This window comes from Diabrotica undecimpunctata, chromosome 8 (assembly GCF_040954645.1).
Source record: "Diabrotica undecimpunctata isolate CICGRU chromosome 8, icDiaUnde3, whole genome shotgun sequence".
NCBI lineage: Eukaryota > Metazoa > Arthropoda > Insecta > Coleoptera > Chrysomelidae > Diabrotica > Diabrotica undecimpunctata.
Window position 1 is genome coordinate 74,522,595 of NC_092810.1, and position 19,891 is coordinate 74,542,485.

General features: G+C 34.7%; 1 protein-coding gene across 1 annotated transcript in view; it reads right to left on the reverse strand.

Annotated features, from left to right (window-relative positions):
• LOC140447701 (laminin subunit gamma-1-like) overlaps positions 1–19,891 on the reverse strand; it is a 318,345-nt gene that overhangs the window by 37,341 nt on the left and 261,113 nt on the right. Inside the window, exons 6-8 of the mRNA XM_072540499.1 lie at positions 13,893–14,154; positions 9,877–10,456; positions 9,094–9,322 (exon numbers count right to left, since the gene is read on the reverse strand). Coding sequence (XP_072396600.1) covers positions 9,094–9,322; positions 9,877–10,456; positions 13,893–14,154 — 1,071 coding nt within the window. The remainder of the gene's footprint in view (positions 1–9,093; positions 9,323–9,876; positions 10,457–13,892; positions 14,155–19,891) is intronic.

The following is a 19,891-nucleotide window of genomic DNA, read 5'->3' on the forward strand; positions in this document are numbered from 1 at the left end:
AGAACTTCCAGATTTCAATAAACCTACAGTTTTGACACAATTGATAAACAACTCACTATCATCACTTTCACTACCACTATGTTGGTTTTTTACTTCATGTACTCCCTTCCTGCTCACCGATTCTCTTTTCTCCAGACCGTTGGTGCTCTTACTACACACTCCAGCAAAATGGTGTCTACCCTGGCAACGGGCACAAGTTTTGCCATATGCTGGACACTTTCTTCCTCGATGTTTGAACCCACAATAACTGCAGACTTTTTGTGATGTACCTCTATTTGACCTCACTGCATCCACTGTTGATTCAGCTGTAAACGCTTTTGCTTGGATTTTACTGCTTTCACTTAGTCTACATGTTGTAATAGCCTTTTGTAATGTCAGCTTGGATTCTCTTAGGAGACTTTCTTGTGTTTGTTTGTCTTTTATTCCAATAACAATTCTATCTCTAACCATGTCGTCCTGATCTTTATACTCAGTCATTTTCACTGCTTTCTTTAACTCAGTCACGAAACTATCAAAATGTTGCCCCTCTTTTTGGACAATGCTGTTGAACTTAAACCGCTCATAAATTACGATAGACTAATGGGAGCAATACTCTTCAAATTTATCCAAGACAGGTTGCAACTTTTTATCGTCTCCTTCTACATTAAATGTGAAAGTGTTGAACAATTCTAATCCATCATCTCTCAGTAAACTTAAGAATGTGGCCAGTCTCTTTTTCTCAGGCTTATCTTCTAAATCGGTGGCGTCCATGTAGAGGTTAAATTTTTGAGAGAACCTCCTCCAGTTTGCCGCCAAATTGCCATCATCTAATACAAGGGGTTCTGGGGGTTTAAATTGATTTTCCATTTTTCTTCTAAACACAACTCACTACTCGATTAAACCCCGGCCCGATCTGACACCATGTAAGATATGACTTAAAATAAACATTAGATATCTTTACTATAGCTGTTTATTCAAGAATACATAACACATGTGTATCAATAACTTCTAACCTAAGTGTTGCGGCTGCTACTGACAGGCGCCTAGATAACAACTGTCCTAACAGGTAACTGTCATTACCATTACCTTTTAGGACTTCATTTATATAACACATATTACAATATTAGATGTGTTTCCAAGAAAACTCATTTTTCCACTGCCCAACCAGCTCAACTTAGTCTTCTGAAGCAATGAAAGATTTGGACCCAATCGAGTTTGTCCAACACACAATAAGTCATAAAATATATCCACTCCTAAGAGAAGATCAATCTTTCCAGGTTTATGAAATCCTGGATCTGCCAATCGAAGATGTTTCGGAATATTCAACCTTGTTGTAGGTATATTCTAACCGGGGATTACTCCAGTAATTTGTGGAACTATTAAAAAGTTCCTGCTAAAGTTCTACTGACTTCCTAGGCAAGTTTAACCGCTTTACCACTTTTTCACTTATTAAATTGGGTTGGGACCCAGAATCTAACAGTACTCTGCATGTACAAACTTTTCCATTCCCATCAATTATTTGATTTAATGCGGTTGATAACAATACCTCTCCAGGAACCGCAGATCCATTTTCCAACCAGACAGAATTAACACTAAGTGACATATTATTTTTGATGGTCTAGCAAAACTGGTCTAGATTAATTGCCATTATTAACAGAGGCAGTGGCATATTCTTCGCAGACCTGTATAGGAGAAAGCTGACCAATATCTTCCTGATAACCTACTCCAGTAACATCATTATCTTCCCCTCCACTAACGTAATCCAGCAGTGTGTTTTGTTTCCGCCCACATTTACTGCAGCTTCCAGATTGACAGTTTTTACTAACATGATTAGTTTTTTGCAAACAATTTAAACATAAGCCCAATTTTTGTGCTTGTTTATATCTACTATAAGTGTTTAATTTCAAAAAACTAGTTAAACAGTTATAAATAAAATGTTTTTCTTTACAATAGAAACAAGTGGAAGTTGTTTCTACTGCCATTAATATTTTATTTGATTTATTTTTCCAATTGGGTTAAAAAATTTTCCCTGTACTATGAACTGTGTTCTTTTCTTTTCTCATCCTCTTAATATTTTTTAAGCTATCTACTCTATTTCTTAAAAATCTTTAAATTGGTCTAGAGTTGCTAACTCTTTTTTAGGTCTAATTTCTTCCCATTTACTGAATGAAAATTGATCTAACTTGTTTGAAATTAAATGTTTGTCACTTGTTTGCCTATATCATTTCTGTTTTCGCTTCCAAAAGTTCCCAATATTATTTCAGAGGGGCCTTCCTTAGTGCCTATTTTGGTGTGGAAATCGCCACCTATTATTAAGAAATGGCAATGATTTTCCTTGATTTCACAGGATATTTGAATGTAGAATATTTTAACTTCTTCGTCTGGTTTAAAATTTTGCTCTTCAAATATTGAGGTATTTTGTATAAGTTTAAGTATCCAACTGAGTTTTCCAAATTCTGCCAATGTAAGTCTTACTCTTCTAGTGATTTTCGCACTTTGGTTCTCGTTGTCAAGTTTTAGAATTTGGTCTAGGTAGATGTATTATTGGACTTGTTTTATGTCATTGCCATTTTTTATAGTTATACATCTAGGATTGTCTTCGTTTCTCATTGTTATTTTTATAGGATTTTTATTTTCATCTAGTTATACTATCACATCTCGATATTGTCAAATACAATTTCATAGTCTACGAAGGCAAGAAATACGAGTAGTTGATATTTATTTGCCTTCTCTATCAATATTCTTATTGTCAGCAGATGGTCTGATGTATATTGTTTGGGGAAGTGCATCTTGTTCTGCCGATTATTTTTGTAAGTCAACCGATTGTTAATAATTCTCACAAACAATTTGTACACTTGACTGAGTAACGATATAGATCTATAATTATTTAAAACACATTTGTCCCCTATTTTGTGAATTACTAGACTTTTGTTTGAGTTTTTAGTAATTTTGCAATTATGAAGACTATGCTCTCTATTAAAAAGCTCCGTTAGTATTTGAATTATTATGATCTTGTTTATTTTCAAATTCTCGACAATTATATCGTCGTGTCCTGTAACTTTACTATTTTTTATCTCTTTCAAAGATATTTCGATTTTGAATCTCTCTATATTTGGTAGTATCTCTGATCCCACGTTTTTATTTTTCTTCTGGCGTTCTTATTTGTTGATACATTAATCTGCTTTGGAAAAGTACAAAATTTTGTAAAAGTCTTATCTTTATTTTTGGTCCTTTGTTATTTTATATTTGTCATTCCCTTCCTTATTATTGGTGTATTTATATGGTGTCTTTATTGTCTTATTATTGGTATCTTTTATGCATTATATTAATGCATATATGCAGCTGAAAGAACAACCACAAAAGGAATACCAAGAATGTAAGAAAACATTAATGGATCCGGTACCCAACACCATGTGTATTTACAAATTAACACCAGCTACAAAGAACCAAACCACTTTCTTACAAGCAAACAAAGAATCACAGACTTTGTCACAACCAAAAATATGCATAGATACATCTTCAATAATTGAAAGCAATATAAAAATCATGGAAGTTACTCATGTGAATAAAAGACAAATTTCTACCTCTCCCGAAATCCTTGAAATTGACCTTCCTCCTCCAAGTACTTAAAAACTTCTTTGAATGAAATAGGTGATTTTCTGGTAAATTTCCTTCACTCAGAACATCCTGAAGTTATTGTTAAAAACTACTCAAATGAAAACGAAGAAATAAAAGAAATTTTAAACTTTAAATATGATTAAACACAAATTAAAACATATCACGAGATTGAAGAAGAAATTTCTTCTGAACAGTCTTTCTTCTGACTATGAATCAAGTTCTCAAATAAAGAGTTAAAATGGCCAATACATTCATATTACAATGTAAACTCAATGGTTATTTTATACATATAGAATCCATCAAACATCCTCTACACGAATATCGTCCATTAGTCATATACCTAGAAGAGACTTTCAAACAACAAAATGTAACATCAAAAAATATGTTGCTTTTCTAAGAATCCGAGTTGCTAGTCAAGCGGCGGGACAGCAATCTTCGTAATTGATCACATAGAATCAACTGAAATACAACTTCAACTACAACAAACAACCTCGAAATAGTTGCAATGTCAGTCACCCAAAAAATAATATTAGACCATTTTAGCTGTCACAAAAACAGTACTTGGGGAGTAACAAAAACCAAAAAATGTGATAAGCTTTCAAATAATCTCATTGATAATTTAAATTTAGTTTTACTAAACACTGACAATTCCACTAGGTTCAATTCATATAATGGTGCATTTTCTGCCATAGATCTCTCTTTATGCAGTCTTTCGCTAGCTCCTTTATTATATTGGGACACATTGAGGTATTTATACATATTTATGATAGTGATAATTTCTCTATCACAATAGCAATAAACAATAATGATAAATCAACCTTTTTCCAATTCACCAGATATGGAAAATAAAGTTAGCTGACTGGGATTTGTATTATAACACTCATAGAAGAACAATCATACAACCTTAATTAAACCAATGCGCAAACCAAAATCTTGAATTATTTAATAATATAATTATTTCTGAAGCAACAATCGCAGTGGGAAAGACAAAACTGAGTAAAAGGTAGCCAGTTCCTTCGTGGAATAACGAAATTGCACAAGCACTCACTTTGCCTAAATATGCTTTCAACGTTTACAAAAAACAAAACTAACGATAATCTTTTAATCGTTAAAAATCTCAGAGCTCTAAGCAGTCAATTAATCAAACAAGGAAAACGAGAAAGTTGGAAAAAGTACGTGTCTTTAATAAATCTTTCCACTCCCTTAGGCAACATATGGAAGAAAGTCCGTAGAATAAAAGGGACAAAATACTTCTGAGGTATAGATACTCTATCACCTATTAACCAAATGCATTCAGACAAGGAAAATATTCCAGAAATACTAGCAAATATTTATGAACTCAATTCTAGTGATTCCAATTATAGCATATCTTTTCTAAAAGGCAAGAAACTAATCGATTCTTCAAATATACAAACCACCGAGAGCGACAATCCACTAAGTAAACCTATAAGCCTTCAAGAATTAGAATATTTTCTAAGTGTAAAAATTTTGACGCCAGAACCTGATGATATTCACTCTTTTTTCTTGCGAAATCTTCCTCTGAATGCAAAACTAATGTTGGTTGATATTTTAACAATATTTTTATTCACTATGACTTTCCTGATCTATGGTGGCAGGCAACTATAATCCCAATCCTTAAATATGATAAACCAAAAGACGATCGAAATTCCTATTGCCTAAGATCACTTACGTGCTGTACCTTCAAACTTTTGGAAAAAAATTAATTATCATCTTAAATGGTATCTCGAAAACAATAACCTAGTAAGCATCAGACAAAATGGATTTGAACGGGTAGATCTACAAAAGACAATCTAATAACACTTGATTAAGCTATAGGTACATTTTCTGCACAATCAAACATTTATTGCCGTAGTTTTTGACATAAAAAAAGATTTTGACACAACATGGAGACAGCTTATAGCAAAAACACTTTAAGATTGGAATGCTCAAGGGCATATCATGCCCTTTATTAAAAAATTTCAGACAACACGATATTTTCGAGTTAGAACCAATAGATTTACATCTACTCTTTTTAATTGTAATAAATAGTATTGTAAGTCAAATAAAGCTACCTGTATTTACTAGCCTACATGCAGATGACTTGGTCATTTATCTAAATACAAACAATGTAACTCTGGGATCACATATGTTACAAACTGCCTTACACACAATTGAAATCTGGTCTCAAAACCCGGGTTTGATATACCCTGGTGAAAAGACACGTTATTTAATTTTTAGCGAAATAAAAAATTATCCTAATTTTCAATTGACATTAAACGAAGTTATCCTTACACAGATAGTAGAAATACATTGCATAGGACTTTCTTTTCGACGTAACTTAAAATGAGAGAGTCACATAAACAATCTGCAACGTTCTTTCCACGCCAATCCAGAATGAACCTACTAAAAATGCTGTCAAATACCTCTTGGTCCGACAACCATACTTACTCTATATAGCTGTGGCGCACCCAGGGGGGGGGGTTGGGGGTTAAAATTCCCCCAGGGCATATAAAACAATATATAAAGAATAGTAGAAAATGTAACTTGTCTTTCACACACAATATAAAAAATCCAAAACGCTGATTAAATAATTAAATTGCCACTTTAAATATGTAGAACACAGTAATTATTGTATAAATACAGAATAATTATTAATATTTTTCATTATATTTAGATATAGATACCTAATCCTTATTATGAAAAGCTTATGAAAGGCTTATGAAAAAGTAGACAAAACGAGTCTGTTGCGACTAGTATGCGCCTACAGGACTGTATCTGCGGCAGTCTTGTGGATTATCACGGGTTGTATTCCTCTGCATGTGTTAGCAGTAAAAAAGAGACATCTCCAAGAGAGAAGAAAGCATTTGACAAAAGCTATCAAAAAAAAGAAGAAAGGAAAAGATCAATGAAAAGATGGCAAGAAGAGTGGAACAACAAGGAAAATGTTGCTCAGTGGACCAAGATGCTGATCCCGAGCCTAAGGGACTGGGTAGATTGTCTGTTTTAGGGCGTATCTTCATAGGTTCATAAAGACAGATGCAGATAACTGCCTATACTGCGAATATGCCGACATTGGTACTCATACAATCCTGGAGTGTAATAGATGTACAGTGGAGAGAAACAGAATGTATAAAGAAATAGGTATGAACCCTGTGACTGTAAGAGAGATGATCGTGAAGATGACAGGAAATACGGAGGGATGGAATAGTGTTCACAATTACATCCGAGCAGTCATTAAAAAGAACGAAGAAGAATAGAAACACCAACCGGGCCAACGACAGAGATAAGATCTAATTACTATTTTAATGGGAATAAGTCGCAATTGAAGGTTAAAATAAGTTTATTGACGTTTAAATTTTTGATCTTTGATATTGCACTGATAATTTGTTTATACTCCAATAATTAATAGAAAAAAGAATAGCGGTTGGTACCGAAGTACATCTAGCCTTCATCGACCTAGAAAAGGCGTATGATACAGTTCCAAGACTTAAATTGTGGCAAGCTATATACAACAACTCGACATTAGTCCATACCTTTTAGACATAATCACAGAAGTATACAGGAATAACACTACTTACCTAAAAATCGGAAATTGACTATCAGAGCCAATCAAAGTAACTAAAGGACTAAACCAATGATGCAGTATGTCACCCTTACTGTTTAATTTATATATTGAGGCAGTCCTCCAAAATTGGAAAAACCACTGCCCGGGAATGGGAATCCCCATAGGAAATGGCGTACTGTTCTCCCTGAACTTTGCGAATGACCAAGTCGTCCTATATCAAGATTCTTATGATCTAGAATTTATGATAAAGCGTCTATACAGAGAATATGTAAAATGGGGGTTACAAGTCAGCATGAAGAAAACAGAATATTTAGTTATCAATTCAGATGCAAGGTTTGAAGTGTTGATAGACGAAAACGTGGAAATCAAACAAGTGGAAAAAATTAAATATTTAGGTCCACTCATTGCTAAAAACGGCTTGGGAGAAACCGAAATTAAACACGAATTAATCAGGGACGTAAAATTGTAGGATGTCTGAACTCCTTGTGGTGGGATCACAACATTTCCAAAAGAAACAAAAAAAGAATAGGGCAAACCATGGTTGAATCAGCTCTTTGTTATGGCTCTGAAGTATGGACAATTATTGCAGACCTGAAGAGAAGATTGTTGGCAGTTGAAATGGATTATTTGAGAAGAAGTGCTAGAACATCATCAAGGCAGGAAAGGAAGACCAAGCTACAGAAACGGTCATTGACAGAATAGAAAGAAGAGGTTCAAAATGGTTGGCCCTTGACCCAAAATGGAACTTCACAAATGGAAGCCCCCTGGAAGAAGAAAAAGAGATAGACCTCGACACTCATGGAATAAAGGAATTAGAAGAGCGATGGAATCGAGAAATTTGGAGGAGGAGTATGCCTTGGACCGGGAGGATTGGCGGAGGAGAACGGGAATACGGCGATAGCCGTCTCCAAAATGTATTGTATTAACAAGTTTACACAAACCTTCAATTCTGGCTTATTCCCATTTAAATAGTAATTACTTTAAAATGCCACAAGAAAATAGCTTCAGAACAATAGATAAGATCTAGATAAGAGAAGGCAGTGTTCCAAAAATGTCGTCAGCCTTACAGTGGCCCCTCCACTTTCGGAGTACGGTACGTGCGACAGTCAACTGCGCACAAGTAAGAGAGGGTGGTTTTAGTTGGTAGGCAGGATAATAGATACCTGAATCTTTGGCACTGCTATCTTTAGTACTTTAAATTAAACTCAAAATTTTATTGAGTTAAAATGGAGTTGGCATAAAAAAATTTCAAAACCCCCCCCTAAGACAAATTCTGGGTGCGCCACTGCTATATAGATCATTAATACGAAGTAAATTATACTACGGCTGTTATACTAAATTAGACTAACAGACCAAAATATTACTATCATAAATGAAATACGGATCGCTGATCACAAAGTAAATATCAACATACTCTACTTACGCACAAACATAATTTTAACAAGTAGGCTGCTCCGATGTGTACCAAGTGCAACACTCAATTAATAGTGAAACATGTAATTATCGATTGTCCAGTATACCTACAAGAACGAAAGAATCGCATATGCCCGAGTGACAATTTAAAAAATGTGCTGACTTCAAATTGAACATCTTTCTCGTTTATTAAATTATCTCAAAACAACCAAACTCTATTCCAAATTGTAAAGTATTATGTAATAATATGTATCTTATTGTCTGTGTATGTCCACCCGCTAATAACTATTAGCGGTTGATGTAGGTATATTTGTGAAAATAAAAAACATATTTACAAATTTTATACAGAATTTATATTATTATTTATTAAAAATGGGTCTGCCTGTTTCTAAAATTTGAATTTAAACATACATATTTTTTGGAACACCACCTGTTATGACTATTATCACAGTAACACTATTTTCTACATTTCAGCTTTTTTTAGCTACTAAATTTGAATTTGACTTTATAAAACTCACCTGTCGGACAAGCACAAGATTCCACCCACAGAGCTGGTTTCCCAGCAACTCCTCTCGAAGCTGTTTCTAATTTGACTTCATCTAGGAAACCTACCCCTTCTGGAGCGTATGTGCCTTTAATTTTAATAGCAGTCAAATTTGTTAATATGGAAATAAAAGATCGTGACGGAAGTCTTGGTTGCCATCCATAATTAGGGTGTTCATGGAGACGGAATCTGTATACTTGGCTCTATACAAACAAATCAAATTTAACAAAATGTGCTGTCAGAAATTTACTACCGAAATATAAACTCTTAAACAATTACTTAAATTGTTTATTTAGCTAGCGGTCAAAAAAATATATACACACATAAATTGTTGTCGTTGATATGGTGAAAAATATAATAAAGTGTAAATAAAACGGATTTAATATATATTTAATTACATAGTTCCCAAAAAAAGGAAAAATAAACTATTAAACAATCTATAGTCATATTAAAGTAGGTAAAAAATCTTTTAAAAGTATATAAATATGATATATGAAAATGGATAATACAGTCATCGAAAAAAAATCGTAATATAAGTAAACAATGAAATTATTTATTTTTATGGATCCGTAGCAGCGTAGTTACCATACTGACTGATGTGACATTAATGGTATGATATTGCTAATGAAAAGGTTGGACTATAATAAGTGAAAATCCCAACAATAATTATAATAATATTGATGAAAATATTTTAGGACCGTATGTTTTTATAAGAAGTATATGAATAAAGTAGGCATATTTTAATGAATACACTAACCTGCATACTCGGTATGGCATTCTTTTGAGCAAAAATAGTGTTTGTAACAGAAGCTCCCGATCCTTCCAATATAATATCCGTGGCTGTTGGTACTGCTCTGTTATCTCCAATTCGCAAAGTAAATTCTAAAAGTTGATTATATGATGCTCTTTGATCACCTAAAAATCTGTTAGGAGCTATGAAATACACAGCTTCATCTCCTGTGGTATGCACGCCGATACTCTGACTGATAGGTTCATATTTAACTTCTATTTGTCTTTGATATTCATCTTCAGCATTCCATCTCTCAGTTCCTTTGAAAAAAGATGAGGTAACTACAAATTTTGAAAATTGTGAAGCTGAACTACATTGACCTGAGTGACCATAACAAAAACAAGGTGTACATCCGAAAGCATTTTCTTCATCCAAGTTGAAAAATCCAGGTTTACATTCATTGCATTGTTTACCCTCCACATTTTCTTTACATTCACACACTCCACTGTAGGGGTCACATGTAGGTTGATTATTAAGCGATCCAGCGGAATAACATCCGCAAGTTTTACATCCTGATGATGAAAAGTCAAAGAAATTTTCTTCGCATCTATAAAAATGATCTAATTAGTTATATTAAAGTTGAAAAAAAAATTCGAACATGTTTTAAAGTAAAAATGCTTTCAGGGAAAGAGTAAGTTGATCTTCCGAGGTCATATATGCAACCTAATGTAGTCTGAACGCTGCTTTCGCTATAAAAATTACAAATTTTTGAAACTAAAATTTAAATAGTTTTTTTAAACTACGTAATTGTTTAATTAATACTATAAAGCTTTTTATAAACCTCTACACTGATTATTCGTGATTGAGTGGTCTGAAGTTAGATGAAAAAGACCTTCGCATAATTCAAAACCTTTATTGGAACCAAGGTGATCCTTAAGATAGTTATAAAATAACACATAAAACGTCTGAATTCAAAGAAGTTTCGGACAAGTCAATGTCATGTCTCTATTGCTATTCAAATTTTACTCTGAATACGTATTTAAAGAAGCACTAGACGACGCCGAAATTGGTATACAAATAAATGTATTAATTGAACAATAAAACACTGAAAACTTTTGATTTCAACACTGTCACAAAATTTATTTTAAATTATTATTACTACAGCTGTTTCAGCCAGAGTGCGTTTCTCAAGTGATCTATTTTTGATATGTGGTTACACTTTATAGTCTTTAACTGAATAAGTTGAGGAGAGGAGAACTGTTTGTCTTAAATTCAGAATTATGTGTACATTATTTAATTTGTTGATTTCCATAGATTCTAATAAAGATAGCTTAAGGTCTTTATTTTAAATGTGAAGAATTTGAAATTTGTCATTTAAAGAATGATTATGGTCTAGAAGGTGAAGTGAGTACGTAGAATCTGTTTTTCTATTATTGAAAGCCCTTTTATGTTCTGCTATACATTTGGTAAAAGTTCTACCAGGTTGACCGATGTATGTTTTTGAGCAGTCGCCACATTTAAGTTTGTATACACCGCTCTGTATTTGCTTTCTCTTTTGGCTCTTGTTGATTTTGATATATTTGCCGAAGTTGTTTGTTCTAAAAGCTGGTGTTATTCCTTTCTTTTTAATTTGTTTGGCTATTTTTGTTGATATCTTGCCTGTATATGTAATCGAAGTTACTGGTTTTTTTTTCTGAAGGATACCTTCTGCTCGATTTCCATCAAATCACGATCGATTCCATCACTTAAATATATCTATTAATAATATCAGATCTGAATATACGTTATTGAAGACTTATAAAATATACTAGACAGAGTAAATAATGTGCAATCAAAGCAATGTCCTCCTCTTCCTAAGTCACTCCTAAGTCCTCCTAAGAGAAGTGCCTTCTCTGTTGAGGTTGGCGATCAATATGGCAAATGCAACTAGCGAAAAGCAATGTAACTAGCGATTAATATCCAAAACACTGAAATATTGATACTGAACAAGACCGATGGGAACAGTCACATTTATCTAAATAAAGTCTAACTAAAACAAATACACCTGTTTAGATACTTAGGAGTATCTAATAATTCCCTAAAAAAGGGGTAGAGATATGAACACTAAAATTAAATATCATGAGAGGCGTAGAAGCCCTGTAAATGTGATCCTTTCGCAGAGTACGCAGAATATCATGGATACCAAATAGAACAAATCAACTTGTACTAAACTTAAATATAATCAGAGAGTTAAAATAAATAAGAACGATTAAGAAAAGAAAGACCTCGTACCTGGGCCAAGTAATCAGAAATGAAAAACACAACTTGTTGAGAATAATAGCTGAAGAACAGATAGGAGGCTTCAAAGGCCTAGGCAGAAGAGCAATGTCAGGCTTTGCAACATCAGAGCTGGCACAGCCATCAATGTTTAACAATGACTAAGAGCGGCACAGAATAATAAGGACTAAAAGAAAATAATTTCCTAATTATTTCCACTTATTCTATACTTGAGATTTTAGATTGTTTTGTACCGTTTGCATCCATAATAGTTTATTTAGAATTAGACATTCTTCTTCTTCTTCATGTGCCTTGTCCGTTCCGAACGTTGGCAATCAACATGGCTATTCTGACTTTGTTTGCGGCAGATCTGAATAGTTCAGCAGATGACAATCCGAACCATTGCCGCAAGTTTTGGAGCCACGAGTGTCTTCTCCTCCCTGGACCCCTTCTGCTGTCTATTTTCCCTTGGACGATCAGTTGTAGTACTCTATATTTATTATGTCTCATAACGTGACCCAAGTATTCCAACTTTCTTTTCTTTATACTTATTCCTACCTCTCTCTCTTTACCTATCCGGCGTAGTACCTCTTCGTTGGTCACGTGCTCAGTCCAGGATATACGTAATATACGTCGGTAAGCCCACATTTCGAAGGCCTCTACTTTTTTCATCAATGTTGCGGTCATTGTCCACGCCTCCATTCCATATAACAAAACCGGGAATACATAACATTTCAGAAGTCGAATTTTGAGAGGTAGGGTGAGGCTTTTAGAGGTGAAAATTTGCTTCATGCTAGTGAACGATGCTCTTGCCTTTTCTACTCTTATACGTATTTCCTTCGCTTGATCCCAATTTGAGTTAACTGTTGTTCCCAAGTAGATGTACGAATCCACGTGTTCAATTCTTTCATCGCCCAATATCAGTTGCTGTGGTGGTTGTTGGGTTTTGCTTACTAACATTTCACTTACTAACAGAATTAGACATACGATTTTATAAAAAACAATATCATCTAACTGGATATTGAGCATTGAGCTGACATTATAACAATGAGATTAAAACTACTTATAGTTAGGCCAGGGAAATAAGCAAAAAAGTACCCTGTTGGTGACACTGAACCAGTCACGCAAACGACCGTTGTTTTAAGTAGTATGGACTTTTGTAACAAAAATCTGTATGTTTCCTGCAGTCGATTTTTTGGACTTAATTAGTTATTAACAAGTTAAGGCCAGAAAATGGTAAATTTTCACTTTTTTCGTCTATTCCCAAAAAGTGAAGCATTTGAAACAAATTTAAGAGTAATAAACTTCTGTCAGTAGTGTTTTAATAGTAATTTTATACCGAATAAGTTTCATTTGTAGCAGTTGAATAGTGTTCGACAGTCAACAAAATGGGCGTCACTTGCCGCACTACCAGGATGGCATTTGTAGCGACTGACGCCCATTTCGCTGACTTTCAACACTGCTACAAATAAAATTTATTCCGTATAAAACTTTTAGGAAAGCACAACGGTGTCTCCCGTACTATTAGGACAACAATACAAATATTAAGGAATTTTCTCATATTACTTACTTACTTTAATAAATTCTATATGGATTTCAATAAAACTTATTTTGAGTAAATAATTTAATTTGTTTATTACATATACGTTTTTGTTTTTCCGAAACGACAAATACGCAAATTAGAATACAAAATAGTTAAGAAAAATAAAATAAAGAATCGGTAAACCGAGATGACAAACTTAAATAGAGAAAAATTAATAAATTATGACAAATAGAAAATATCATACCTATCGCATTTTTCTCCAGTAACTCCTGGTTTGCACTGGCATTTGCCCTCAGCGTTGCACTGAAGACTTCTTGACCCTACAGAATTACATTGACAAGCTATACAATATCCATCTTCCCTCATATAGTAGTTTTCTCGACATTTTTCACAATTTGCACCATCTCTGTTGGCAACACAATCGAGGCAATGTCCTCCATGACCGGTAAGCTCATATAACTTTTGATCAAAGTAGCATCGGTTGGAGTAGCCGTTACAGTTACATTCTGGAAAACACAAAAATTGAAAAGTATGATTCCTTTCTTTTTATTGAAAGTCACTCTTTCAATGAGAGAATTATTGGAGAATCAAAAATAATAAAAATCACATTTTATTATATTTATATTATATATATATATATATATATATATATATATATATATATATATATATATATATATATATATATATATAGCGGAATAGATATTAGCGGAAGGCAATTACAATGGTATGGTCACGTGATGAGAATGGAGGAGGAGCGGTGGCCAAAGAAAGCCTTAATGTATGTTCCGCCAGAAAGAAGGAAAAGGAGAAGACTACCAAATTCCTGAAGAAGAGAAATTGCAAAAACAATGCAATCTAGAGGCTTAGAAGAGGGAGATTGGAGAGATAGGAAAAGATGGAGGCTGAAATGCGGGAAGCGACAATCGCCGTAGGACCCCCGTTATATGATGATGATGATGGGAATAGATAAGAAAGAAAGGGCAAAAGCAGGAATTGCAATTATACTGAAAAAGAAATGGGAACACGCAATCGAAAACTGGGAACCAATAAACGAAAGAATTGCCAAGCTTAACTTAAAAGTATACGGAAGACAAATTATCTTACTTGCAGTATACGGTCCAACAGAAGACAGCTCAATTGCAGAAAAAGAACAATTCATAGAACAACTGCAAGAAGAAATCGAAAAGACAAAGAAGAACCAAGAAATAATTATCACCGGTGACCTAAATGGAAGAACAGGAAGAAAAGAAAACGACAGAACAGTAGGTAGATTTGGAGAAGATATAATGAACGATAACGGGGAGAGATTGATTGAGCTATGCGAAATACACCACTTAAAGATCACAAACGGCTTCTACAAACATAAAGACATACACAAATACACTTGGACACAAGAAACAAGAAAATTGAGGTCTATTATTGATTATGTTATAGTAAACCACGAAAGCTCGATAAAAATAAAAGACGTGAGAGTAAAGCGAGGCGCAGAATGCGGCACAGATCACAAACTAGTAATCGCTTGGATGGAATTCCCCTTCATATGGACCCAACAGAAACCGACCCAGGGAGAGTCTGACCAAGTTATGGCTCCGGCTACACCTGTCAATACGTGCTCAACACAAGAAAAGAAATTTAAAATCAATTTATTAGAAGAAGACTCAATAAAAGACTTATAGAAGCGAAGATTGGACCAAAAGCTAGAAGAGTTTCGGTATGAATCATTAGAACAAACATACGAACACATAAAAACCTGCATGAAGACAGCAGCCCTAGAAGCTCTTGGAGAAATGGACCAAAAATACACCCACCAAACTACAAAATTAACCGAAGACACACTAACATGCATAAAAGAGAAAAAAGAACTCCATATAAAATACCTGAACACAAAAAACTATGAGGACTTGGAACTATACAGGAAAAAAATAAAGAAGTGAAAAGAAAAGTGGCAAATGAAAAAAATGAAAGATGGGAAAAACATGCACAGAGATAGAATAGCACGTAGGAGGAACGAGAAATTCAGAGTCATGGCGCATCTTAAAGTCGCTCCAAAGAAATAAGACAGAGAAAATCAAGATCGGTCAAATCAAAGAAAACGAATGGCAAGAATACTATAAAAAATTGCTAACCGAAGACCGCCCCGAATTCAAAGAATCAGAAATAGTCGGAATAGAAATCTACACACATGACGAAATCGAATTAAGCCTAGCTGAGGTAAAAAGAACGATCAAAACTCTAAAGAACAAAAAAGCAGAAGGTCCCGGCGGAATACCAAATGAATTGATAAAAAACGGATCAGAAAAGTTATTCCGTATGATACATAAAATGCTTGAGAGAGCACTGAATGGAAGAAACTTACCGGCAGAATGGACCCAAGCATATATGACATCAATATACAAGAAAGGAAATAGAAAAAACTGCGAAAACTATCGGGGAATCAGCATTATATCGTCTATAGGCAGACTGTATGGAAAGACCATAAAGGAAAAATTAGAAATATATATACAAGATAAAATCGGAGAAGACCAGGCAGGTTTCACAGCGGGGAAAGCATGCTTAGATCACATTTACACGGTCGAACAACTAATAGAAAAAAGAATGGCCAAAAATAGATCCGTCCATCTGGCTTTTGTTGATCTTAAGAAGGCATATGACTCAATACCTAGAACCAAGCTATGGGAAGCAATGGAAGACATCGAAGTTCCACGAAGATTAATAAACGCGGTAAAAGCACTCTACGAGAATAACAAAGTAGCTATCAAAACGGGCAATAGAATATGCAGTCCATTTAAAACGACAAAGGGACTACTACAAGGTTGCTCCACATCCCCCACCCTGTTCAAAATATTCCTGGAAAAAACCCTGAAACCTTGGAAAAGAAAGTGCGAAGGAATGGGTATACCAGTAAGGAACGAATATCTATATACGCTAAGTTTTGCAGACGACCAAATAGTGATCGCACAAGACGAGGATGACCTCAGTTTTATGATGAGAAATCTGGAGCAGGAATATACAAAGAATGGGATGGAAACAAACCTAAAGAAAACTGAATACCTAACAACGGAGAATACAGAAATAAAACAGCTGAAAATAGACGAAGGTAAACAAATCAAAGGAACAGACAAGTATAAGTATTTAGGTTTCATAATATCAAACAAAGGAACAACGGAGAAAGATATAAAAAATAGACTAGGAAAAACAAGAGACTGCATACTAAAATTGAACCCGGTACTATGGGATAAGAACATCAGCATGAAAAAAATATATAATACCATGACAAGAAGTATCCTCACTTACGGGTGTGAAAATTGGACAATAAATAAGAAAACCAAAAACAAAATAAGAGCAACAGAGATGGAATTCCTAAGGGGAAGCTGCAGAGCAACGAGAAGAGATAGAATAAATAACATGGAGATTAAGAGGAGAATGGGAATGAACTCCGACATGATAGACTACATCGAACAGAAGAGGTTAACCTGGTACGGACATGTCAGAAGAGCAGACCAAAATCGGTGGATAAATAGAATAACAGAGTGGAGCCTGATAGGAAGAAGAAAGAGAGGAAGACCCCGAAGATCTTTCAGAGATGAAGTGGACGAAGCAATGAGTAGAAGAAACCTACAGGAAGGGGACTGGCTAAACAGGAAAAATTGGAGAAAACGGTTGAGTGAAGGAATACAGTGAAAACTGTGGAAATCCTTGTATATATATATATATATATATATATATATATATATATATATATATATATATATATATATTGTTACGATAAATATGACTCATATCCTAAGTTGTAAACATATTTTTCTAACAAGTATTGTTTAGGTAATATTTACGGGCCGCCTCCGCTAAAACCTGTCTGACTTCCATGGCATTCGAGAAGGTTCAGGAAGGGTCACCGGTCGATTCTAGGGAACTCCAGATAACGGTTATTAAATATATATATATATATATATATATATATATATATATATATATATATATAGAACTTTTTATTGTAAACAGTTAGTCTAAAAAGAATAACTGTATCGAGTCGAGTTTGAATTGTAACGCGGGAAATAAATGTAGTAAATAAATTATATAAATTAGAATAGTGTCAGTGCAAAATAAATTAGTCTAAGATTATATTATATAAATTAAATAAATAAAGACTCTAATAAACTAAGTGTTAGAACATTTTATAAGAAAGTTAATAAATTACGTCGTCATTTCGTCGATTACGAAAGTTTCTTCTGATGTGGCCAAAGTTTCTGGTGATATGGATAAAGGTTCTGGTGACATCGCATCATTACATAACAAAGTTTCCGGCGACATCGCTTCTTTAGAAAACAAAGTTTCTAACGAGATTTCTTCTCTGGAAAGCAAAGTTTCCGCTAACAACTCTAAAGTCACTTCTGAGATGTCTGTCCTCGACGATAGAATATCTTCGTTAAAAAACCAAGTTGCTGCCGATATGTTGGCCTTCGAAGAAAAGATGAAAGAGCTGAAAAGGAAGATCGAGGAAACAGAGACAGCAGAGAGAGAGGAAACAATCCAATTACAGTAGAGACAAAAGAAGACGAAAAGAAATGTAAGTTGAAAATACGGCCGAAATTTGAAGAAAGTAGAGGTTCTGTTTATGTTAAAGTCCCAACTTTCGACGGAATCATGGAACAACTACATGAAACAATTCGAATCAGCTGCAAGAGCGAATGGATGGTCTGAAAAAGAAAAGGCTGTAAACATGACTATCGCTCTTCGATGAGATGCCTTAGATGTGCTTCAGACCATAGCCGTAGAGGAGACGGAGATGATTTCGAATAACTTAAGAAGGGGTTAGATATGCGATATGGCCACGAACATTTGGAGTACGTATATCAGTTCAGCTTAAAAATCGAAGGCAAAAGAGAGATAAAGCTCTTCAAGAATATGAGGTAGATATTGCCAGATTAGTGCGGTATGCTTATCCAACAGCTACCGAAGACATGATGGAAAAATTGGCTGTTCAAACATTTATTGATTGTCTTCGTGATTATGAAATGCAGAGAACACTGCGATTAGCTCGTCACAAGACGCCGGTTGATGTCTTATCAACCTGTGGCTTGTGACGCAGGTTGATAAGACATCAACAGACATAATATGAGTCAGCTACGCAGGCCTCTGGCGGGTACAGTAAAGTTAGGACTGTAAAAGAGGAAGGAGATGAAGATAAACTTGACCAGCTCGATAATATGATGAAAAGTATTACATGCAAGAAAACGAAGACCATAAAATCAAGAAACTCACAATCAGGAAAACTAGAACAAGTCAGCCTTAGGGGGGCAGCTTCGATCCGGAACTTTTCCAAAGACCCTCTCATACTAATAGCTTCTTTGAAATGTCGTGAAGATAGTGTTTGTGTAGATGGAGAAATAAATGGTAAAAGGCATACGCTGTTGGTGGATACCGGAGCGACCAGAACCATTATACGCACGACAGTTATAAACAGCCGTAAGAAACTGTTACCAACGAGGTTGCGACTTCGGACCACTACAGGTGAAAATGTCAACATTCATGGAGAAATCCAGGTACAATTAGGAATTGGAGCAGAAAAGTTCGTCCATACTGTTATAGTTGCTGACATCGAAGAAGATGTTATATTAGGAATGGACGTAATGAATATGCATGGATTCCAATTGGATTTTAAGAATAAGGTAATCAAAGTTGGTAACGAGGAGGTATTTCTCTATCCACATGATGCAAACACTGTGCAAGCAGCCGTAAAAGAAGATACAGTCGTACCTGCGAGAAGTGAAACGATCATACTAGCGTGGTTACATTGAATTGTGGACGAAGGGACACCTGTTATGATGAAGCCTTGACGACGAGGTTGGCCGAGGAATCATAATTGGAAAGGAATTGATGACTTCGGCTAAAGAAATACCTGTGAGACTTATCAATGTCAATGACTACTCAGTGACCATCAAGAAAGAGAGAGCAGTAGGAACTTGTGTACCTGTGACAAATTCGACCAAATGGTTGCAGTTGCTGGACAGTCTATAAATCAGATGGAGAAAAGAAAGTTAAGGGAATTTCTTCGGCAGTATCCTGATATTTTCGTACCGAAAGGAGGAAATACGGGAAAAACTACCGTTCTTAAACATAAAATTGATATTGGTAACGATAAGTCAATTCATCAAACAGCTCGACGATTACCACAGGCGAAAAGAGAGGAAGCTGAAACGATTGTTCAGGAAATGAAGAAAGACGGCCCATGGATCTCTC